A 23,975-nucleotide genomic window follows, 5' to 3' on the forward strand; every position below is an offset into this window, starting at 1 on the left:
AATCAAGCTGCAAGTCTGCAGCTGAGTGAGTGGGGGGAGACTGGACATAGCTGAAGTCAAAGTAGTCAAGTGCCAGATCATCCGGGGTCCTGTAGACCCTGGTGGAGCCCCCACCATTCTAAAGATGGGCCACCTTACAGCTCAGGCGGACGGGGGGGGGGGGGGACTGAGCACCGATGGTGCAGGGGAGTCGGGATCCCTACAGAAGCAAAATCTGTGAGTAGGTGAGACGAGATGCCATCTCGGGAACACCTGCAGGGTGGCCCTTACAGGAGACAGAGAAGGCGACTTCCCCTCACAGGAGAAGGTGGAGCTCTCTGGTACTGAGGAAGACAGGCTGGTGGATTTGGCAATGAGATGAGAGAGTTTTCTCCTTATTTGCTGATTGTTTCTTTTTCTTTCTTTCCTTCAGTCTTTCTTTTTGTTGTTTCTTGTTTTGTTAGATAAGAAAGTCATCAATGACAAGTGAGGAGCTGAAGGCAGAAGAGAGAAGACGCAGGAGAGCCTCTGGGCGAGCGGGACAGGATGCACCAGGGAAATGCAGCGACATAGGGTTGCCCCCCAGTGCGGAGGACCCACTCGGGCCACAAAAGGGTCTGTATTTCCCTCTGAGCCTGTCCATTGCTGGACACAGGTGGGAAATGGGTGGTGAGCTGAGTTTAAGCAGAGTTGGGACTTTCCAGGTGAGTCAATGGAGAGAGAAGGGACCACAGGAGATGAACATGAACACAAGGGGAGTCATTGTAGGGGAGACCAGGCTTCTAAGCGAGAGAAGGAGGGAAATGAGGCCACAAAGGGGATGGCAGCCTATCCGAATGTGGAAGGTCTGTGGGTTAGAGAAGCGGGAGGGGTATTTCGATACCCTCCAGTTTCAGATGTGGTTTCAGAGGAACTCAAAATATTCTAGGTAATTCCCTCACATAATAAATACTTATTGAAGGCCTACTATCGTTTTTAAAACTACCTACAATTTATTGAGCACTTGTTATGTCAGACACCGTGCCAAATGTTGTTCATTTACTGCCTCTCATTTAATTCTCAGGACAATCCATTAGGGTCAGGACGGTTATTATCCCCATTGTACGGATGAGGAGACTGAGGCTCACAGAGATCTGGTAGGTTCCACAAGCACACCCAGCTGGGAAGTAACAGAGAGCTCTGTATGGTACCAGGCTCCACCACGTGCCAGATACTGTGTTGGGTTTATGTAATCATGACATTCAGCGTCAGGTACTTCTCCTACTTGCTCTCATCGTGAAAACAGAGCACTGGCCTCAACTGCCCAGGGGTAGCAGCTGGGAGTGGGGGTGGAGGAATCTGGAATTCTTCCCTTGTGTACAGTCTGGATGGGGCTGCCAGTGAAGGTGTCTGCCTTCCTCAGGGGAGGGCAGGACATGTTGCCTGAGCTCAGACAACCAGACTCTTGCTCCGGGGACTTTGGTTCTGATCAAAGAAAGATCTGTTTGAGAAAGGGGAGAAAAGGATGGAACTAATTCATTCTGACTACCTCAACACCCACAGCATCTCCAGTCTCTGTCCTTCCCTAACCTGGCTCCCCAGCTTCCTGTCACCTCTGTGAGTTTGCCACCAGCCTGCCAACAAACTCCTTTTCTGCTGAAGTTAGCTAGAATTGGTTCCTGAGACATGCAGTGAGAGACCTGCAGTGGCATATCAGGGGAAAAAAAAGAAAAAAAGACAAAGTAGTACAAAGCTAACGTGAGTGACTCATTCCTGGGATTAAGGGGTACCGAGCAGGGCCAGGACTAGGGCGCAAAATTAAGGAGGTATCCCCCTCAGGCTGTGTAAGTGCAGGGCTTGCTCTAATAGATGCCCTTCTCCTTCTGGCCCCCAAAAGTGAATGGCCTAAAGAACAAAGATTAATTCTCTTTTACACAAGAGCATGAAGTGACCGGGAAGTATTCAGGTCACGAGGTAGCTTTCTGCTCCACGTGATCCTTCGGGGACCCTGGCACCTTCTGTATGGTGGCACTGTCATCCCCCTGCAAGGACAAGGCTGGGTCCAGCCAGAGAGAAGGACAAAGAGCGGGGAGGAGGCTGGCCCACTGACTAAAGGCCTTGCCTGAAGTTTCATTTCCACTGGCAAGAACTTAGTTCCCTGGCCATTCTTTTGTTTTTTTAAGATTTTATTTATTCATTTGAGAGAGAGCACAAGCAGCGGGAGAAGCAGGGGGAGAGGCAGAGGGAGAGGGAGAAGCAGACTCCCCACTGAGCCTCTATCCCAGGACCTGGAGATCATGACCTGAGCCCAAGGCAGATGCTTAACCCTCTGCGCCACCCAGGTGCCCCTCCCTGACCTTTCTTAACTGCAAGTGGGGCTGGGCAGTGAAGCTTAGCTGGGCAGCCATGTTACGAGGGAGGCAGGGAGAGGGATTTTGGCAGACAGCTGGTGGACCCTGACAGTCACGGACCACATGGAGACCATGTCTCAGGAATAATCAAGGCTGCTGGGTATAAGCAGCATGGGGGCTCGGGGAGGGAGAGCTGTTGATGGGCTGGAATAAATGGGGAAGGCAGGAAGGAGCAGAATGGAGGTTCATTATAGGAGTTCTCTTTCCCTGGAGCCCAGGAAAAGTAAGGTGAACATGGCTTGCCACTTTCGATGGGGCAGGAAGGAGTGTGGGATTTGGAGTAAGCGAAAGCTGGATCTGACTTCTAGTTCTTGTCTTGACCTCAGGTACACCCTTAACCATGCCACACCTTTGACTCCTCCTTTGTAAAAGGATTAAGATGGCAGCATCATCAGCAACAACAACAATAGACAATAACAGTATGGGTACCAACAAAGTTGTCATGAGGATCCCACAAAGCAATCGTCTATGCGAGACTCTGATACCCAACAAACATGTAGACTGGGGTGGGCAGACTATGGCCACGGCCATCCCCTAGGACACAGTCACACTCGCCTGTGTATCTGTTGCCTGTGCTTGCAGTAGTTGTCAGAAAGACCATATGGCCGAGGATTTACTATGTGGACCTTTGCGGAAAGTTCGCTGGGGACCTCGGCGGGGGCTGCATTGATGTTAGCTATTACTGACCTTCAGCTTCCCTGAGCACGTTTCTTCACCGGTAAAATAAGACTAACAAAAGTCATCTTCGATGTTTCGGGGATCAAATGAAACAACACATGTAAGACTGCTTTGTAGACCGCAAGGTGCCCTATAAAGGGTGGTCATTGTTTAATCCTTTCTGGATATTATCAATCTCCTGCAGTCTCTGCCGAGCATCTGTAAAATGGACAACAAAATACATACTTCTCGGGATTGTTGTAAGGATCTGTGAGACAAAATGGTGAAACCATAAACTTTAGAATCAAACCAGCACAGTGTGGCGTCTTGATCTGCGGGCCACTAGCTGTGTGATCTCTGACCCGCTAGAGCCTCAGTTTTCTTATCCACAACAAAGGGATCGGCATAATACCTACATTAGGGTTGCTGTGAGTATATAGGGAGATAGCACGAGTGAGGCCTTGGCTCCGTGCCCGGCCTTGCTCTGATCCGCAGGTGCGGTGACAAATGCCACCTCCCATGGGACTTCACTGACAGTACAGCTGAGCGGTAGCCCTCTGCCTCTGCTCAGCGCCCACGGTCAGCCCCGGGTGCCGGTATAATTAGCTCCATCTCGGTGGTGAGTAGCCACGGCTGCTCACAGCCTCTGACACGACTGTCACCTCCCACTCAGTTATCCCCACTGTTGAGTGTGCATTACATGCCCGCGGAGCATGAGGCTGAGTGCCACCAGAGGACAGCTCAGCCCTCAAAATCTCCGAGTTGTCACAGGGAACCGAAGCCTTTTCCTTCACTCCCGGGCTGTGCCAAAAGAAAAGTTTGAGGGAGAAAAGGCCGCCTCTTAGATCGGCTGCGAAATCCCGCTCCTTCTGACCCCACAGCCCGCAGGGTGGGTGGTGAGGGTGGGAGGGAAGGAAGCCTGTTTCTTTAAGAGGCCTCCGCCAGTGGGGCGGGGACAGCCGGCGTTTCCCCCGGCAGTCGGGCCCGCCTTCTCTTGAGTGACAGGCAAGCAACCCAATTGAAGAAAGAGAGTTCAGCGTGACGGCGAAGCGGAGCAATAGGAGCCCGGGTCGGCCTGCGGGGGCGGGGTCCCGGGCAGGCGGGGCGGGCGGAGGCTGGAGGAGCCGCGGAGGCGAGACCCGGGCGCGGGAGCTGGGCCTAGGTCGGCGCCCTGGTGAGTGAGGGGCGCGCCGGGCGCCGGGGTGTGGCGGGCGGCGGCGAGGGGCCTGGCCCGAGGGATGCGGGGAGGAGAGGCCGGGCCGGGAAGGGGGCCGGAGGCTGCGGCCTGCATCTGCCCCAGGGGTTGAGGGGCTGGAGGGCGGGCCCCGGCTGCACCGCGCCGGTTCGGCAGGGGGTCGCGGCCCTGCTGGGCCCGCCGGGCCGGAGGGGCGCGGGTCCCCGACCCGGAGGGGCGTCGGGTGGGGAAGAGGGCGGGCCGAGCCTGGAGGAGCGGAGGGAGGAGGAGGGTGAGAGGATGAAGCCTGCGGGCGCGAGGAGCAGATGGGAGAGGGACGGGGTGGGAGAGCGCTCGATGGGAGCCGGGGGAGTGTTTGCGGCCGGGTGGCCCTCGGCCACGGCCGGGGAGTCTCTCTTGACATCGCCGCCGCCGACGCACTCGCTGCCCATCACCCCGCCCCGTCGAGCCGGCCGGCTATGTGGCCCCCAGTCCATCTACTTCTCATCTCCGCCACTCCCCTTCAGTTCAGGCGTCTGTCGCCTCCTACCTGGGCGATTGCATTGTCCTACCTGATGTGCCCCCCGCGCTCGGGCCGCTCTGCTGTGGGCCTCGCACCGTGGCCGGTGGGATGTTTCAAAATGCACATCAGATCCGGACCCTCCGCTGCTTAAAACTGGCCAGCTGCCCACCTCTTGTAGGGTCAGTCCCAGATCCTCGCCCAAGCCCTGGAGATCTGGAACCTCCAACCTCTCTCTCCCTCCCGCTCAATACTCTTCACACTGTCCTTTTCCTGTTCCTTCTACATACCAAGCCCTGGCCCTCCTCCGGGTCTTCACACTAAGCCTTCTCTGCCTGGCTGGCTCTTCCCCGCCTTAGTTCATCCTTCAAATCTGCACTCAAGTATCACTTCCTTAGGAGGCATGCCTGAGCCCTGACTCCTCCTCCAGGTGAATTCCCCACTTTTGTCACCCTGTGTACTTCTTCACCACACTTGAACAACTGCAGTTTTACTTTTATTTGTGAAAGTATTAAAATGTCTGTCCATTCCAGCAGATAATAAGGTCCAGAAGATAGTGTCTGGTTTTGCCCCTTGTATCTCCATCATCTTGCACAGGACTAGGCACTGTAAATATTTATTAAATAAGGGGATGGAGGACATGGCTTTGACAGGAGGAAGGGGGTGTGAATCGTGGTCCCTGATAGCCTGCCAGTGGGGGAAGGAAACCAACCTTGGAATACTTTCTTTGCAGAGCAATACCCAGCGTCCAATAGAAATAAAATGCACTATGTGTAGTTTAAATTTTTTAGTAGCCACATTAAAAAAGTAAAAGGAAACAGGTGAAATTAATTTTTGGAACACATTTTACTTAGCCTGTTATATTCCAAAATAACATTATTTTGACATGTGATCAATATAAAAACACTATTAGTGAGATAGTTCACAGTTTTGTGGGTGCACTAAGTCTTTGAAGTCTGGTGTGTGTTTTCTACCTACAGCCAATCCATTTCAGTTTGTGGTGACCACATGCCCAGTGCTCGGCGGCTGTACAGGACACAGGTTAGGTGCTACCGTATCGGACTGTGCAGTTCTGGAAGCTTCGTATACCTGTGGCATTTAATCCCCTTTAGAGTCTTTTGAGGTAGTTATTGTTACCTGCATTTTACTAATAAAAATAAGGAAGCTCCTAAAAGTTACATTGCCTGCTGGTGCTCATCCTAGAGTTTGTGAGTGGAGGAGGGAACATGAGGACCGGGACCCCATGTGTTAATCTGGAGTCTGGTCTCTCTATATCTTGTGCTGCCTCTGGGAGGTGCCAAGGAAGTTTGGGGGTGCAGGAAGTGGGGACTAAACTTGAGAACAGTGGCACCGTGGCTATATTGTGTATTCTGTCTGGTTTCATGCAGAGCAATGTGTCTGGACGCATCAGTACCACCTGTCTAGGTGGCTCAGGAACAAGCATATTTGATGCATTTGGAGGAAAACCCTGCAAGGCAAGTCCTTCTTTGACCCAGTCCCTGTACCGCTCAGCAGTACACACCCTGGTCCCAGGATCTGGGGAGAAAAATATGCACGCCCTGCAGCATCGCAGCGGTCCTGGGAGCACCACGCTCGAGTTAGCATCCTGGCTGCTCAGTTCCACAATTGCTCACCGAGTGAGGTTCCCCTCAATGCGAGGCCAGCACAGTTCTAGGCTATTTAGGGGGACTGGGGAGTGTAAGTCACAGCCTTCATTTTCAGGATGCTTACCGCGGAAAGACAAGACCAGATCACAGGGTGATCTAGATGATGCGCAAGACAACCATGTGGTGTGATGGAGAACCAGAATCAGCAGTCTGCAGAGCCTGCAAAGTTGCTCTCGAGGCCAAGCTGTGAAATGTGTTTGAAAGTGTTGAATTTGAGTTCCTTCAGGTGGGGTGGGTGCTTTGCAGTTTGCCTCCGTGCCTGCATAGACGCTACTTGGCTTATTTACTTATCTGCCCAGCTGCTTAAGGCGTTTGAGTTTGTCACCCCACTAGGCATGCTGGTTTAATGTGAGTCACCAGGAAAGATTTGTTGAGCGCCTGTTATGTGGCAAGCCTTGTATTGGCCATGGCTCTGGCACTGACTAAAAAGTCTCCAAGGTGCTTTTTCTAGAAGAAAATAATAATAATAATAATAACAGAACACCCTCACCAGCAGTGCTTTGCCTTTGTATTGATTTGTCTCCTCCTTTGCCTTCACATATGTTCTCGTTTTGTCATCAGTATCCTGCAGCCTGGAGGGTAGGGGTTTTTTTTATGCTGGGAAATGTGGTTGCAGTGTTTTTGCAACTTCTTCAAGTTCACACAGCTGGAATTCTGCTTACTCTGTGTCAGAAATTGTGCTTCTATGATTAACATAGATTATCTCACTTAATATTCATAACCACTTTAGAGAGTAGGGTTGATTCTAATCCCCATTTTACAGATATGGAAATTGTTAGAGCTGGAATCCAAATCCAGGTCTGGCCCACTCCAGAACAAAAGCTCCTAACCATTAAGTGACACTGGCTCACCAGAAGGTCAAGGTAGGAAGAGAACCCAAAAACATCTAGTCTGACCCCCTCACGTAGATCAGGACAAGAGGGTTAGAGAGGCTCGTGGTCGTGGTGAATCTGGGCAGCCGGGTCTCCTGTGTTGCAGAGAGGGAACTAACCCAGGCATGGGGGACCAAGACCTTCCTTTGTCCCCAACTGGTGGTGTGGCCTTGCCAGCTTCTCTGGACCTCAGTTCTCTTATTTATAAAATGAGAGGGCTTGGCCTGATTTTACAACGAGAACAGTGCTGTTTTGTTATAGTCGGTATTGAAAGAGTTGGGCCCAAAGCCCGGGCCTTCAGCCCTAACCCAGGACTCTTCTCAGCTCACCACGCCCCCTCCCCCCACGAGCCCTGCCACCCTGTTGCAGCCACAGTGGTCTGTTGAAGGGGAACAGTTTCTTAAAGTTCATCAGTATTTTCCATCTCAGTGTCTGTTTCACTTCCAAAACCTGAGGCAAGCAGTCTGTAAATACTGAGCCCTTCTAAATCTGTCGATTATTATAGTTAGGGATTTGTAAAGTTCTAGGCAATGGACAGTCCTCTGTAGTGTTTTTTATTCTTGTTGAAAGGCTGTTAGATCTCAGGACATCCTGGAGGGTATTTTTATTTATCTTATTTATTTATGTATTTATTTTTAGAGAGGGAGAGGGGGAGAGAGAATCTTAAGCAGGCTCCACGCCCAGTGCAGAGCCCAAGGCGGGGTTCAATCTCACAACCCTGAGATCATGACTGGAGCTGACATTAAGAGCCACCCAAGTGCCCCATGGAGGGTACTTTTAGTGTGGAATTCTGCAGGTGCTGCAGTGTGCCAGGCATTGTGCTGCAAGCTTTGGGGAAGGGGGGCGGGTAGGAGACCCAGGCTGGATGCGTCCCTGCTCTCGGATGGCTAACAGTCCTGTTGCCTGTGGCTCTCAGCCTGACCACCGTTAGGATCACTTGGGTGGGGAAGGGGTTCGGTGGCGTGGGGTGAGCATTGATGGTGCACAACCAGAGTTGAGAACCACTGGTCTAGAATCTGCTTCTCAGGCTTGACCGTGCGTGTGAACCCCCGGGGGTCTTGTTAGAAGGCAGATTCTGATTGAGTGGGTGATCCTCCATGACTGCCGGCTCCCGGGCGCTGCCGATGTGTTTGTGTGCAGCTCACACTTTACTAGCAGGGGAGGAGGCCGCACATAGAGAATTACAAGTCAGTGGGACTGTGAAACTTTGTATAAAAGACTGGGAGCGCAGAGGAGGGTGCAGTTAATTCTGCCTGAGGTGCGGAGACGAGGAAAGCCACACCCATGAGTGATTGTGTGAGCTGGGCCTTGAAGGATGAGTAGAAGTTTGCCAGTTGGCTAAGGGGGAAGGCATAACGGCTCAAGCGAAAGCTCAGACTCAGAAGAGCATGATGTTTGAGGGAACAAGATGGCCTGGTGCGACATACTAGCATCTCCACGGGAGAGTCTGGAAGGCAGTTCCACCCTGAAGAGCCACTGAGTGGAACTGGGGTCAGCCTAGTGCTCTGCTAGGGAGTTTAAACTCTGGTCTCCACGTATAGGAAGCCTGTAGAGGGTTTCTGTGCAGGGTAAGAGGAGACCTAGGTGATCCTTAGGGTAGGTGTTCAGGGGAAGAAGCCCGAGCAGTTACCCAGTTCTCATACCCTTCCTCGCTGTGCTTTGGCCCAAGTTAGTGGCTTTTGGGTGAGTCTGGTGTTCAGCAAATTTCTACAAAGAGAAACGTTAGCCGCTATTGGCATGTGATGGGCCCTGGGCGTTTCGAGCAGTGTGTGGCAGAAACTGAAGCTCTGTCAACCCACTTCCCCCGCTCTGGACCCGAGAGCTCATCCTCATCCAGCGGTCCGAACTCAGGGAAGTTGAGTCACTCCGCAGATGAGAAGATTTCAGAGGGAGAAGCCTCTAGTGAGATTGCGGTTTCAATTAGAAAGAGGGTGTGACCTCTAGTTCCCTTCCTGGTATGGTGGACTCTGTTGCAGGAAACGTAAACCAGACTCACCCACACCGTCCCCCCACTGAATCAAAAGCAAAAGAAGAGAACAAAAAAGCACACATCAATCCTTATCCTTAAAAGAGTGGGAAGGAGGGAGGAGGGAGGATGGGGAGCTGGAAACCGGGAATCTTCATTCTGAATTCCTTACTGGTGGGAAGGGATCCTCTTTCACTTCCTTCCTTCAGATGGGCTGTGTCACCCTGCCCTCAGAATCCAGCTCTTTGGAGCAGTCACTGCATGGGTGATGATAAAGCTCCACGGGGCCTTTTTTCACGGTGTTGATTTCATAAGCACGCCTTCCAGAGGCCACTCCGGGAATGCTCCATTGGAGACACCGAGGTTACTATTTCTCTCATTTCCCCAGCTTTGCCTTTGAAACCGTGCACTTTCATTCTCCTGCCTTACAGAATTACCTTCCTCAGATCAAATGTGTGCCTCTCTCCTGTTTGTGGCATGGTGAGTTTTCCCAGCCGGCTTGATGTCTGCAACACTTGCTTTAAAGGGGGTGGGAGGTGAGGGGTGGCGAGTGGTCTCATCTGGAAGAGGGGTATCACTTCTTTGCCCCTTGGGCCTGGATGTAAACCACAGCTCCCTTATCCCGGCTGTTTGCTGTTGAACTCAAGAGCACCACTGAGCGCCGAGCAAGAGGCTATTTATAACCCCAAGAGTTTTGCAATGTTATTGAATTGCTTCGACCTAATTTCCACTTCCTTTCTAAAATGAAAATGAAGAGTAAGCAAGCAAGTACTGAAGGAGTTCCCCACAAGGAGACCCTTCATTCAGGAATGTGCTCGGGAGAACATGACCGATCCTACTCTCCTGTCCCCTGCCCCCTCTACTGAGAGAAAAGCAGAGGGATACTCGCCCCTTTCTTTTCGGTAGAGTCAATCAAGGGCACTAAACCTGGTTTTCCGGTGAGACGTGTTCTTATGTCGGAGATGACAACCAGACTCTTGACAGTGGAAATACTGTGTAACTGGAAGGTGGTGGGATGTGCAGGGAACACCAAATTCACGCCAGTCCCTTTCCATTCAGAGGCAACCCTGGTTCATAGGAGTTGAAGAAGTCAGAGGTGATGGATTTGCACAGACACTGGTGCTTACTGAGCCATAACTGCGTGCCAGGTGCTGGGCTAGGTTAGTGGGCGACAAGGGTACCTTCCTTGGAGGAAGAGCTAGTGAGGAAGAGAGATGCATAAATACTTCACTGTGCTTGGGCTCCAAGTTAGTGGCTTTTGGGTGAGTCTGGTGTTCAGCAAATTTCTACAAAAAGAAACGTTATTATACAGCATCAGCTATATAATAATAATAATACCTATAACGGAGTAGGACAAGAGCCCTCATAGAGGTCTGAACAGAATGCTGTGAGAACACAGTGGCCCCATCCTATTTCATTTTGCTAGAGAAAGGTGGGGACAGCTCAGAGTGGTAGAGAGGAAGTGACATCTGACCTGGGCTTTGATGTTTGAATAGGAGCTCTTTTGACAGTCCAAGGAAGGAAGAGGACATGCAGGGGGACAGAAGAAATGAAAGAACATGGCCTGCCTCATAGAAACAGCAAGCAGTCTAGGAAGATCTGGCTAGATGGAGAAGAACTGAATAGCACGTGAGGAAGTGTGGATCTCCTCTAGACAGTGGGGGAACCACTCCCTGTTGGACCAGGGAGCTCTTGTTATGCAGGTCCCTTTCCTTCAGGGTGCTTTAGCTTCAGGTACAGCAAACCAGAATCCTCCAGGCACCTGCTGCGGGCCACAGACAGATCTACCTGCTGCTCACATGGCTTTCAAACAGCACCAAACTACCCGGAATCTAATTATTATTATTAGTTGTGTGATGCTGAGCATGGTCCTTAATTTCTCTGTGCTTTGCATTGTCTTATCTGTTAAATGGGCGTAAAAATATGCCACCTAGTGTTACTGTGTGGATTAAATGAATCAATATATGTAAAGTCCTTAGAAAAGGACCTTAGCACTATGTAATAGTTAGCTAATGTCATCAGCATCAAAGAAGTATTATGTAGAGGGAAAAGAACAAACTTTGAAGTCATACAACTCAACAAATCCAGTTCTGATCTGATTTCTTTCTTTTTTGTGGGGGGAGGGGAGGTGTGGGAAAGAGCCCTGTGGAAGACAAGCTTCTCAACCCTTCTGAACTTCAGTTGTCTCATCTGTAAAGTGGGGATGATTTTCAGGGTTCCTTGAGCATCAGCTGTAATAATGCTATAGAAGTGAGTGATCAGGGGTGCCTGGGTGGCTCAGTCGTTTTAAGCGTCTGCCTTCGGCTCAGGTCATGATCCCGGGGTCCTGGGATCGAGCCCCGCATCAGGCTTCCTGCTCAGCAGGAAGCCTGCTTCTCCCTCTCATATTCCCCCTGCTTGTGTTCCCTCTCTCGCTGTCTCTCTCTCTCTCTCTGTCAAATAAATAAATAAAATCTTTTTTAAAAAAAAAAGAAGTGAGTGATCAGGGGCGCCTGGGTGTCCCATTGGGTTAAGCGACCAACTCTTGATTTCAGCTCAGGTCGTAATCTCAGGGTCATGGAATGAGCCCCCCATCAGGCTCTGCGCTCAGCGGGGAGTCTGCTTGTCCCTCTCCTCCTGCTCCTCCCCTTTTCCCCCCTCCCTGTAAAATAAATGAATAAATAAGTAAATAAATAAAATCTCAAAAAAAAAGAGTGATCAACTGTAAAGAGGCTATCCATTACTATTATATACAACATGATTACTAAAAGGTCACTTAGATAACTAATCTGTTTTAAACACACCAGACTTATCTAAGTGGGTTTTACTCTTTACTAATTGAGCTCGTGTTAAGTAAGGGCCTACTCACTGTCATTACCCTTGGCCTGTTTCGCTGCTGCCTGTGTGGGCCCCCATATCAGAGTTCCTTCAAAGCTTGGGGTCAAACTTAGTCTTGGGCCTTTTCATTGCAGTGAACAGAAAAGCAGACTAGTTCCATTTAAAGGAGGTTTTTTTGGGGCAGGATCCAGGGAAATTTCAGGCACCTCAAGTGTAGGAGTTGGAGCCATGGAATCTGGGAAGGCTTTTCCATCTCTTTTTGGGACTTTGTGGTTTCTGGTTTCTGGCCTCCACTTATCTACACATTTCTGGATTCTTCCTGCAGAACAGCTTCCTCTGGAAGACTCTTGGTTTTTGCTTCTTGGTATCTTTGGCTTGCTGGTGGCTTTGGCTTGCCAAGGTACCTGCTCTGAGGCTGACTATGACCTTTCTGCCCCAGGGCCCCTTGCCATCCAACTTCCTTAGCCTGTGTCTTTAAATTTAAGAGAAAGAATTAGATTCGTCCAGCTGAGGTTGAGCGTTCACCTCGGTCCCACCAGCTGGGGCAGGGTTGGGGAGAGTGTCATGCAATACACACGGACAGCCTGCCCTGTGTGAGAAAGGGCAGAGTTGCTGAGAATGGGGGCTCATAGTATCTCTTGAATAGTCTCGGTGGTTGCAAATCTCCACGCTTTAAAATGACTATGAATTTTTGAAACAGCCAAGAATCACTCAGGGTGAAATTTAATAAAGAGACAGTCAACCTAGGAAATGCCAAGTGGGGTCAGAGTAAAGTGGAACAGCCAAATAATGAGCTTTAGCTTCGTTGTCTCCAAAGACAGTATCCAGAAAGGAGTTCTAACAAATAACAGTTGTTTCTTAGCAGCACCATCGGAAATAAGGGCGTGGTTTCTTTGGGTGTAGACTTTGAAATGGGCAATCTTCATTTGGATTTGTAAGTTCTACTTTAGAATCATGGACTTTTAGACTTAGGATGCACTCTATACGTGCTTTAGTTCAACACTCACATCCCACAGTAGAGACTTGGGTGAAAGGGACACGTCCACATTGCCCAGACACCTAGGGATGGGACTGTGACTGGGTCCTGAGTCCGTCGGGTCCAAATCCAGTTGCTTCTTCAGCAGGACAATCATCCCAGCTCCTTCTCTTGCACCTGCACCACCTACTTGTTGCAAAGAGAAGAAATAAATGAGAAATGGTCTAAGAAGCCATCCTGTGCACTTCTGTGTATATAAAGTGCAAAAACAGGCAACACTCATGTATGGCAAGAGAAGTCAGAAAGGAGTTGCTTCTTGGAGGGCTGGAAGGAGGTAGGAGGGAATTTTTCAGGGTGATGAAAATGTTCAAAGTCTTGTTTCTGGTGGTGGTTACAGAGAGATGTGTGTATTTCTATTCTATATATACACACGTACATGAGCTCTGTGTGTTTCATATGTAAATTATGTCTCAGTTTTAAAAAATGATCTCACAACTGTACAGTCATACCTCTTAATTATGGCACATTTACCGGTAAGGATAAGGATGCTGCCCTAGGCATCCAGAGAGTCACGGTCCCACCCCTGCTTTGCCATGTTGCCTTTCAACCAGGAGGTATTCTAATGGGAACAGTCCATTGTGTGTCTAGGCCCAGGAACATCACATGCGGGAGATTCTGCTTGGAGCTGCAGACGTTGCAGAAGCTTTAGGGACCATCAGCCTAGCCCCCTGCAACCCTTTTAGGCTTGATTTAGTTCCAACGAACAGAAATTCAGGCTAGCTCGGAGGGGAGGGGAAGAGCACCGGCCAAAGTCGGCTCCAAGTTCTGTCCCCTTTCCTACCTATTAGCTGGTTGAACTGGGGCCCTTTTAACCCACCTCTGAGCTCCAGCTGTGTCATTTCAGAGGTAATAGTCTGGTTCTGTCTACTTCCTGAGGCTGCTGGGAAGGCTCAGCAGAATCAGTGAAAGCCCTCAGAAAACCATCTGTGCATTGTCACGTGCTGGAAATGCTATTGACACTTGCCTTCTGGGGCAGCCCACCCTGATCGGGAAATGGTCATGGAAGCTTTCCTCTCACGGAGACTCATGGGTGTGTAGGGGAAGGGACTTTTACCCCTTTCACCAGACGGGTCTATGTTCACGGGGCTGTGAGAACTGACATCCGTGTCTGGGCCTAAAAGTTGATAGCACACACGAATAGCAGCTTAGCAACGGCTCTGCTGCGAGTTCAGGAGAGCCAGGAGGTCTCCATTAGCGAAGTGTGAAGTGCGGAGTGAGCGGCTGAGCCTGGCGGAGGCCGGAGAAGGTCTTTTACATTAAGAGAGCGGCCTCTCCTGAACCTGTAGGCAAGGAACGTAAATATACATGGAAATAATCCATCAGTCGAGTGACTTGCCTTCATCAGACCTTGGAGAGAGGATGCTTTAGCTGCTGCTTGGAATACCGCTAAGCTAGCAGAGTTGCCTAGGAAACCGGTCACATGGGCCCATCTTCCAGACCTGTTCAAAATGATTTATTTTCCTTTATTTTGGAGACAAATGGGGGAGGGGGGTTAGAGGTACTTCCGAAGCCTCGTCCTCCTATAGAGGGGCCTTTGTGTGAGGCAGTCCTCACCTCCCTACGCTTGAGCTCCAGCAGCCCTTGCCCTTGGCAGTAGGGACTAAAATAGCATTTCCTGTCCCAGTTCTCTTCCCCATTTTCTGAACTCTGCGTCATCCCACACAGAGGAGGCCCCACATTGTGTCCTTTGAGGGGGAAGGAGTGGAGCAGTAACTAGGGAGGAGGCGAGAGAGCATGTGGCCAGGCCCTGCTGACACTGGGATCCTCCTCGGATGGCTGCGGAACACAAGTGGGCTGGCTCCTCAGCCAACCACTCAACCAAGCAAAGGCTCTGCCTATTCTTATCTGTCTCTGAGCATATGCTTCTCCCTCCCAAGGTCCCCAAGTAGGAATTTGCAGTAAATTCATTCTTCTACCACACAGTGCTCCTGACCCTTAGACCGAAGTGTCGCGTTGGCAGATCTTGCTACTGGCTGATCTGCCGTTGATGGATAGGTTTGTCCCACTTCCACTTGCTGACTTAATCTAAAAGAGACAAAAAGCCCAAGGAGAGGGTCTGAGCGTGATATAGAAAAATTCCAACCAAGTAGTTCCATATGTTACTTTGGACACTATGTCTTCTGATTCTCAAAAATATCTGATGAGTGAAAAATGAAGGCAAACTCTCTGACTCTTTCCTTCTCTCTGATTCTTTCTCTCCAGGCGGCTGTGTCTGTGTGTGTTTCTTGGGGAAGTAGGGCCCATTGGGAACAATGCCACCGCCATCAGACATTGTCAAAGTAGCCATTGAGTGGCCAGGTGCTAATGCTCAGCTCCTTGAAATCGACCAGGTGAGCTCCTGAAAGGAGAAGCAGAAGCAGCGATGCAGGACGGGGGAGCTGGGAAGTGCACGGCAAGGGGTGTCTTCAGGGGTGGGGGCCTTTGGCATCAGGAGTAAGAACCAGCAACAGGAAGGTCAAGGCCTGTCCCGCCCCATGGAAGGTCAGTCCCCCGGCTTGGGAGAGGTTTTCTCTCCAACAGAAGCTATCAGGGAGGCAGGCCCCAGGTTGATCCTCCTTGGCAGCCCCTCTGGCATGAGTAGCATGTGGTTGCAGGTGAAGGATCTCTTCCCCCCCCCCCCCCCGTCTCTCTCTCCCTCTCTCTCTGTCTTTCAGAAACGGCCTCTGGCATCCATCATCAAGGAAGTTTGTGATGGGTAAGTAGAAAGTGCCCTCGTTCTGGACAACGGTAGGCTAACAACTACAGGAACACTGCCCCACCTTGAGAGGAATCTCCAGTTAGTTGAGTCCCGGGAATGGAGCTTTTGTGGATCATTGTCTTACAAAGGAAGTAGGCTGAGGAGGATGTCCCTAAGACCTCGTAGAAATCCTTCTTTTTCCTATAAGCCCAGGAATGCCCTGCCTGAGGCCCTGGTGGGGTGTGAGGCCCACGCTGAATTGTGCAGACCGCTGCACCAGTCTGTACCCAAGGCTGGGCAAGTTGTCTTGTCAGCATCTTAGCCTGAAGCTTTGGGTCTCCCCCGTCCTCCAGATAGGCCGCCCAACCCCTGAGGCGACTCTGCTGGAAATGATGAATACATCTATAGCTTTTCGCCAGACCCAGCGAGAGGGCCAGACGTCTGTACTGTGTGTTTCTTCCACAGGTGGTCGTTGCCGAACCCAGAGTATTACACCCTCCGTTACGCAGATGGCCCCCAGCTCTACATCACCGAACAGGTGAGTGCGGGAGCGGGAGCGGCAGAGGAGGTGGCCCTAGGAGGTGGCGCTGCCGGGGCTGCCAGCCTTGCTGGTATGCGGGCAGCTTCTGTTTACAGGGGAGCGGCTGCCTCCCAGGCGGGTTGGGGTGCACCAGCCCTGCCTCCTCTAGTGGCTGGAAAACCGTGCCTTCTACCTCCTGAGGGCCAGGGGCACGTGGAGGGGGTCTGAGAAGTTCTTGGGCAAGACGCATGCAGAAGGAGGCCTGACCTAAGAGGCTCCGTTACAACTACTATAAATGACAGCAAGTTCTCGTCAATTCAGCTGGCTTGCACAATTTTAATATTGTGTCTTAGTCTTTTTTCTCTTTGTTACCCAGACACGCAGTGACATTAAGAATGGGACCATCTTACAGCTGGCTATCTCCCCGGTAGGTATCCGGCTATCATTAGCAGTAAATTTATTTAACACATATAGGAGCACCCACCATGGGCCAGACCCTCTTCTAGAAACCAAGACTACAGAGCTTAAAAAGTCAATCTTTGAGGTGCCCCTGGCTGGCGCGGTCAGTGGAGCATCTGACTCTTGCTCTCGGGGTTGTGAGCTTGAGCCCCACGTTGGGTATAGAGATTACTTAAAAAAAAAAAAAAAGTCAATCTTTGCTCTCACAACCTTGTGAGGAGGAAACAAAGGCCTCTCTCAAGCATCTTGACAGAAAGTTGCTTAGGGAGCTGTGGGGACTCAGAAAAGGGGCTGCCTGGCTCAGCCTGAGGATTCCCAGAAAACCTTCCCATAGAAGGGAACGCTTAGCACAGATGTTGAAGGATAAGCAAGAGTTAGCTGGAGAGAGAAGAAAATGGAAAGTATACCAAGCAGAGAGATGTGCTTCGTGTGGGGGAGGTGGGGCCTGTAGCAACCAGTAGGGAGCCAGACCTGGAAGGGTCCCGGATGGCCTGCTCTTGGGTTTGGACTTGATTCAGAAGGGAATGTGGGGACATTGAAAGATTTTAAGCAGGAAGGTACATTATGTTTAGATTTATATTTTAGGAAGATCACTGTAGTGACAATGTGGAAGATAGGCTAAAAAAAGAAGGTTGGTGGTAGGAGGAATCTTTAAGAAGCTAATGAGAAATGTTAACAGCCCATGAAGTGAAGGCAAGTGACAGTGGAGACGAGGGGACGGGCATGAGAGATATTTAGAGGTAAACCTGGGGATGTGGTGATATCCTGGATGTGGAAGGAAAGGGAAGACGCCCTGATTCCTGCCAGTGGTCCTGAAAGGTAACTAAGGAAGCGACCAGAAGGGCAGAGAGAAAACCAGAAGACCCGAGGGGGGAGGGAAGGGGCAGGGAGTGTGAGGATAGAGGAAAGCGTGGTCTGCAGTGAGCAGAGATCGAGTGGACTGAGAGCAGAAAAGCTGTTCACTGATCCGGGAAGTCCATGGTCCCCGGTGACCTCTGTGAAGACAGTTCTCGTGCTGTGATGAATGACAGCCAGGCTACAGCGGTGGCAAAGTGAGGTCCCCGGACTTCACTGCACTATCAGGAGGCTTGGTTATAAAAGGAAGTAGACAGCAGAAGGCAGGAACTCGGGGACGTGGAGCCAAAAAGATAATGCTTTTTAAAAAGAGGTAAAACATTCCTGGGTTACAAAAATCAAAAAGTTTGACAAAGATACAGTGGAAGGTCTCCCTCGCACTCCCATCCCTCACCTACCCAGTTCCCCGCCTCCTCTGACCCTTCCTAGCTGCTAACTTCTGTTGCAGTTTCTTATGTGTCTTTGAAAACAAGTTAAGATGGAAGAGAGGAAGGTTGATGGTGCAGGAAAGGGGGTGATGAATGGAATAGGACCTCACTGGGTCAGGACAGGGGGAACCCAAAGCCCGGATGGAGGGATTTTTGACCGCTCAGTCCCCAAGGAGGATGGTCGATGTGGGGGTCACTTAGGTGTAGAAGGGCTGCCAGCAAATTAAGGGCGTGATGGCCCCTGTTTTCTTGGCGAGGCAAGAGACTGGTCCATCTGAGCAGAAGGGTGGTGTGCAGTAATAATAGCTAACAGTTCCAGAACGAGCGCTTCGCATACAATGTATCATCCCATCTTGACAGACCCCCGAAGAGATGGGTACCCGAAGAGATGGGTACCCTCGATAGCCCCGTTTTGCAGATGAGCAAACAGAGACTCAGGTTAAGAGACTTGCCGCTTGTCCCACGGATAAAAACGTGGCCGAGCCGCCTCTTGAACCCGGGGCTGGCTGACTCCGGGCCGGTATCCTCCACCCCCCCACCGTCAGCTCTGCAGCTTGATGTGACCGTCTGGGAGCTGCTTTCGTAGGTGTGCCGCAGCATTTTACGGACCTCCTGTGCAGGGTAGCTGACTTGCCCAGGAGTCCATCTCTCTGGAGTAGGGGACAGTGGCCCGGAAACGCTATCTCAGGAGGAGCCTTAACGTTTGGAGTTAGAAGTTTCTAAGTGTGGTGCAGACCAGTGCCCTTCAAATTGTTCTATCCTGTGACCTGTCCTCGCGGCGTGCCTTTTCTCCATGGTGGGGAGCCTGGAGGATTTCTGTGTCGTCCCAAGCCCTGTCTCTGTGATAATAAAAGAGGAGAGGCAGATGGGGGAGAGGGGCGACCGGGCCTGACTCCTCGGTCAGCGGCAGGAGCCGGGCTGCAGTCACTTGCTGAGCACTGTAAGAAAAAATAAAGACCACAGCAGCATTTTGCTCTCAAGGCTCTTCCGTTCCAGCTGAGAATATTAATTAACAGACAAAAAATAGAGAATGACGACTTGCGGGTCAGTCGCTTGCGGGGGCCCTGACTGCAAAGCCAGGAAGTCCAGCAAGAGGAAGGGCCGGCGGACTCTAGGGGAGGGCTTGTGGCTAGGGCTTGCAGAAAGGAAGCAAGGCATTCTGTTGGGAGAAGTTCGTGTGCTAGGAGAAGGCTTGGTCACCAGCCATCACTTTGAAAAAGCTGTTTTGAAAGCCCCCGGCTCCTCGGTGTCCTTAAAATTTCCCCAGGACTGTCAGTTTGAGGAACAATGATAGAGGCTTTCAGAGAAAGTTACAAAAAAAACTTGTCAGGCTTATCCCATTTTGAGATTGAAAGGGACTTTAAAGGTGATCAGCAGATTAAATCCTCCCCCCAATGCAAGAATCCCTTGTGTAGCATCTTTGACAGCTGGTTGTCCAGATTCTCCTTGGTTGCTTTTAGTGACTGAGAGCTCATTATGTCAAGAGACAACCTGGTCTACTGTCTGATGGCTTAAATTAATAGAAAACTCCCCTCTGTTGAGCCAATATCTGTGTCTCTGTGACTTGCCAGAGGTGGTGGACTATTGTCTCCCTGGTCTCTTTTGTAGTCCTTCAGTGGGAAGTTTTTGTAATCCATAGAGCAGAGTGCCTATATACACAGCTCCAGATCGGTCTTGGCATACTGGTAACTCCCTGAGTGATCCAATAAGCATTTATTAAGCCAACTCCTAGACAGCATGAACTAGTTCTGCCTCGGGCTCGGATGTCCACAGAAAAGCCTTTATGAGCTACTTACTCACAGAGCAGTAACCTGCCGCAAGGAGCAGACAGCATACATCTTGTCCCTGGTCTCATAGTCCCGGGCCGCACGCCAGCTGATGGAGAGGACCCAGTCGTCCAACATGGAGACCCGGCTGGATGCCATGAAGGAGCTGGCCAAGCTCTCTACTGATGTGACCTTCGCCACTGAGTTCATCAACATGGATGGCATCATTGTGCTGACACGGCTTGTGGAAAGTGGAACCAAGCTCTTGTCCCAGTGAGTATAACTGAGCTCCTATTGGGGGGTTTCAGAGACCGACTTCACTCAGCAGGGCATCCTTTTCTCATCTCCACTGAGTCACTTGAATTTACTGAACACCTTCTGCATACAGAGCAGTGAGCCAAGTACTGGGCTCTGCCCAGAGGGATTCGCTATTGTGGTCCTGAATCTTGTACTACAGGTGGTCTTCACAGATGCCAAGCAGTAGTAAAATCAGGGGGCACAGAAGTCAGGTCATGAAAGATCTGTTAATTTATGGGAAATGATTGGCCTGGTGGAAGCTAGTGAGCAGACTGTCCAGAATTGACCAGAATAGGCATCTGTCTATTCTTAACCCCCGCCCCTGCTTCCTCCCTTTCCAGTCACCGCCCCACTCCACACATGCACATGTGCGCGCGTGTGCGCGCGTGCACACGCACACACACACAGGCTTTCTCTGTGCTCACCATAGGTTCGCCATCTCCCTACCGCCCATTTTCACAAGGAGGACGAGCTCCAGGACTTTGCGTAGGTCACAGACATCTCTGATTCTCCAGTGCTAAGATGAGTGTGGCGGGACAGCATGCCCGTGGTCAGCCGTGAATGAACAGCTATTTAGTTAGCCGTCTAGGCCTGTGGTGGCTTTCTGTCCCTCTCAGGTGGCACAGACGGAGGCAGAAATCTTCTTTTCAGCTGATGGACCAAGCTATTGAAATTTGCAGCCAAACCAGGCCCCTAATCATGAGTGTTTGTTTTAAGTTTCGGATTTTGCAGCAGCACGGGCATCCTGAAGCCTTCAGCAGCCATCAGAGACTTCTGCCGTCTCCAGGGGGTGTAGCATTAGGCTGGCCTTGGTTTCCTCCTCTTTAAAATGGGGATGCTGCTTACACCGCAGTGCTGTCAGGGGAGTGTTGTTAACGGGTCTGACCCTGCCTTGCCAAGAGCACCGTGCAGCTGTGTAGAGGATGGTGTGTAGAAAGAGGAGGGACACAGGAGAGAAGGCATCGGAATCCCCATTCTCCATCAGCACTGCAGCCAATGTGTTGCACGCATTGTCGTCTTTCCCTCGCCACGACCCTGTGATCTTCACGCTGTGAGATTAACTCAGTTTTACAGAGATGGAATTTGAAGTTTGAAAAGATAAAATTTGCACAGTTAGTAAATAGTTGAACAGGAATTGCGCCCCTGTCCGAAGTTAGTACTCTTTGTCCTGCACTGCTGCCTCTTGGCCTTGAACATGGGCGGTAAGCTCCCTTGGGTACCTCTGCCAAGTGTTGGGATTGTAAAGGTCTGATAACCGTTCTTGGTTTTGGGAAATGAACGAGTGCACGTGTTCCCCTGTGGTGAAGTGATGTGGGGAAGGAAAGCCAATCCCCTGGCAGCTCTTTTTTCCCAGAGATGGATACCTGGACAGAGTCTGCTGCACACCTGGCCAGGTGTGCATGCAGGAGCTTACTCACAGCTGTGCTGACCGTCCCTGGCGCTTTTGCTGAAATCCGTCCCCGTCACGGCTGCCGCCACACCTGTGTCCCCCAGCTCTGAATCTTTGTCCAATTTTGTGTGTGTTTTGCCTATGTCTCAGCTACAGTGAGATGCTGGCATTCACCTTGACTGCCTTCTTAGAGCTCATGGACCACGGCATTGTCTCCTGGGACATGGTTTCAATCACCTTCATTAAGCAGGTGAGGCCTCCGGCATTCCGTCGTCCTCCTCCTCCCTCTGTGGCCGGTTGTCCTGTCGGTTTATGGAGAAATGCATGCAAGACAGCCGTTCTGCTGAGGGTCGGCTTTCTATGCCCAAGGCCCGATTTTTCATCCGCACGCTCGGGTCTTCCTGGGGCTCCTGAAAGAGTTGCTTCCCTGTTCTCTCAGGGCCTGCTCTAAGAAGATGGAAATGGGCTCTGGGAACTGGGTGTGTGTGGCCCAAGCGGGATGGGATTGTCAGTGAGACTTGGGATGACACCAGCTGGGCCACCAGTGGCAGCCCTGAGCTTCCGAACTGCTTCCTGAGCACTCCCTTCTCTTCGGCTATACATGTTCATTTTCTCCGCCTTAGATTTCTAAGTCTGCCTTCTGTTGACAGATCTGCAAAGCAGTCTGTTTGGATCGTCAGATCGAACTCGGCGGGTGGGAGGGGATACTTCTACTTTAGCCTTCCTTTCTTCTATAGGAAGGGGAGGTGTCAATTCTCAAAACTGGACTAAAGCCAATGAGTCATGTATCCACCGACCTAGAATCACACCTGTCGTTGGCTTGGGACATTGGGAACTTCCTGATGCTGGAGATATTTAGGCAAAAGTGAAATGACCATGTGTCAGGGACATTATAATGGGGGTTGAGAATAATGGGGAGTTATTAGATTACAAGACTTTGAGGCCTTCCTGCCTCCCGAGTCTTTGCTGTCCTGTGTGCACGTAGGGGCAGAACGTGTGTCAGGAGAAGGGTACATGGAGATAAAAGGAGATCCCAGTTTCAGGAAGATCCTCTGCTTTCTACACTTAGCGTTTTCATGCCTCAACCCTTATTTTGAAAACAAAGGATTGAGCCCTTAGATTTTGAGGAAACACAGTTGGCTTGGATCGTTTGTCATTTGACAAATGGAGTTGCCCATGCCTAGGGAAATCCTGGCATATCGGCCAGGGTGGCCATAAACCAGATACCACTGTCCACATGGGGACAGCTGCCCCCGTGTGGGCCGCACACCTGGGAGGAGAGCCTTCGTGGGCCAACATCAGAAACCCAAGCCGTCCAGCACTCTTGGGCCCTGGGCTTCCTGACTGACCGGCCCTCGCTGGCTGTAGATTGCAGGGTACGTGAGCCAGCCCATGGTGGACGTGTCCATCCTTCAGAGGTCCTTGGCCATCCTGGAGAGCATGGTCTTGAACAGCCAGAGTCTGTACCAGAAGATTGCGGAGGAAATCACCGTGGGACAGCTCATCTCTCACCTCCAGGTGTGAGTAAGAGACCCTGCCCCAGCCTCCCTCTCACCTCTCATCCTCTGGCCATCTCCCAGGCCTCCTCCTTTGCTTGTGTTCCACACCGCTGGGCTGCTCGTTCACTCATTCATCAGCACATCCGCACTGCTGCTGGGACGCTCCCAGGATTTGGACCCGATCATGTCATGCTCCTGCTAAAATGCTCCGTGGTGCTCCTCGTCCCTCAGGATGAAGCTGAGTGCTCCCAGCCTTTCTGTCCCACCACACGCTGGCAGAATTAGATGCTCTCTCCTCTCTGGGCCAAATAGTCTCTCTTTGTACCTATGACAATGATATAAATCCTTTATTTTTGTTACCTGTCTCCCATTTTAAATTTTGAACTCTCTGGGAAGAAGGACCAATCCTTTGTGGATCCCCTGCTTTGATTTAAGTAGAAGTCAATTAGTGTTTGTTCAGCGAACATTTAGCCAACGAGAGGTATGCTGTAGGGGGTAACAAAAAATATCTCATAGGGCATGAGTTCAGGCTACCGTCAGATCCCGGCTCTCCTGCACACTGACCAGGTCTCTGCCTTCAGCAAGTTACCTGGTCTCTCCTGGTCTCGGTTTCCTCCTCTCTAGACTGGGGTTAGTCCTCCCCACCACTCAGACTTGTGAGGATCAAAGGAGATAAAAGATCTTGCATCGTGGCCAGCACAGGATAGGTATTCATTTCAGGACTTGTTTGCTTTTCTTTGTTTTCTAAGAAGCTTAGCACAGGGGTGCCTGGGTGGCTCGGTCGGTTAAGCGTCTTACTCTTGATCTCAGCTCAGGTTTTGATCTCATGAGTTCAAGCCCTGCATTGGGCTCTACGCCGGGTGCGGAGCCTACTTAAAAATAAATAAATAAATATAAATAAAAGTGGAAAAAAAAAAAAACCAAAAAACCTAAGAAGCTTAACACATCCTAAAACATTTTACCAGACAGTAAAACCAGAAGACCGATGAACCCTTTGGAGCACTGT

The 23,975-nt window shown here is 50.8% G+C and overlaps 1 protein-coding gene across 7 annotated transcripts in view; it reads left to right on the forward strand.

The window, feature by feature from the left end:
- The first annotated feature begins 4,116 nt into the window (after positions 1-4,116).
- ELMO2 (engulfment and cell motility 2) overlaps positions 4,117-23,975 on the forward strand; it is a 38,757-nt gene continuing 18,898 nt past the window's right edge. For 2 of the 7 annotated variants that reach the window (XM_081832654.1, XM_081832648.1), the window contains exons 1-8: positions 4,117-4,200; positions 15,281-15,408; positions 15,733-15,773; positions 16,221-16,293; positions 16,652-16,702; positions 19,875-20,056; positions 21,621-21,720; positions 22,839-22,990. In XM_081832654.1, coding sequence (XP_081688780.1) covers positions 15,331-15,408; positions 15,733-15,773; positions 16,221-16,293; positions 16,652-16,702; positions 19,875-20,056; positions 21,621-21,720; positions 22,839-22,990 — 677 coding nt within the window. In that variant the 5' untranslated portion in view covers positions 4,117-4,200; positions 15,281-15,330. Of the gene's footprint in view, positions 4,201-5,703; positions 5,762-6,108; positions 6,196-7,150; positions 7,251-9,432; positions 9,706-15,280; positions 15,409-15,732; positions 15,774-16,220; positions 16,294-16,651; positions 16,703-19,874; positions 20,057-21,620; positions 21,721-22,838; positions 22,991-23,975 lie in introns of those variants that run through there. The other 5 variants (XM_081832651.1, XM_081832649.1, XM_081832650.1 and 2 more) reach the window with 5 other exon arrangements.

The sequence above is a fragment of the Leptonychotes weddellii genome, chromosome 10 (genome assembly GCF_054177405.1).
Source record: "Leptonychotes weddellii isolate Sample4059 chromosome 10, ASM5417740v2, whole genome shotgun sequence".
Classification (NCBI taxonomy): Eukaryota; Metazoa; Chordata; class Mammalia; order Carnivora; family Phocidae; genus Leptonychotes; species Leptonychotes weddellii.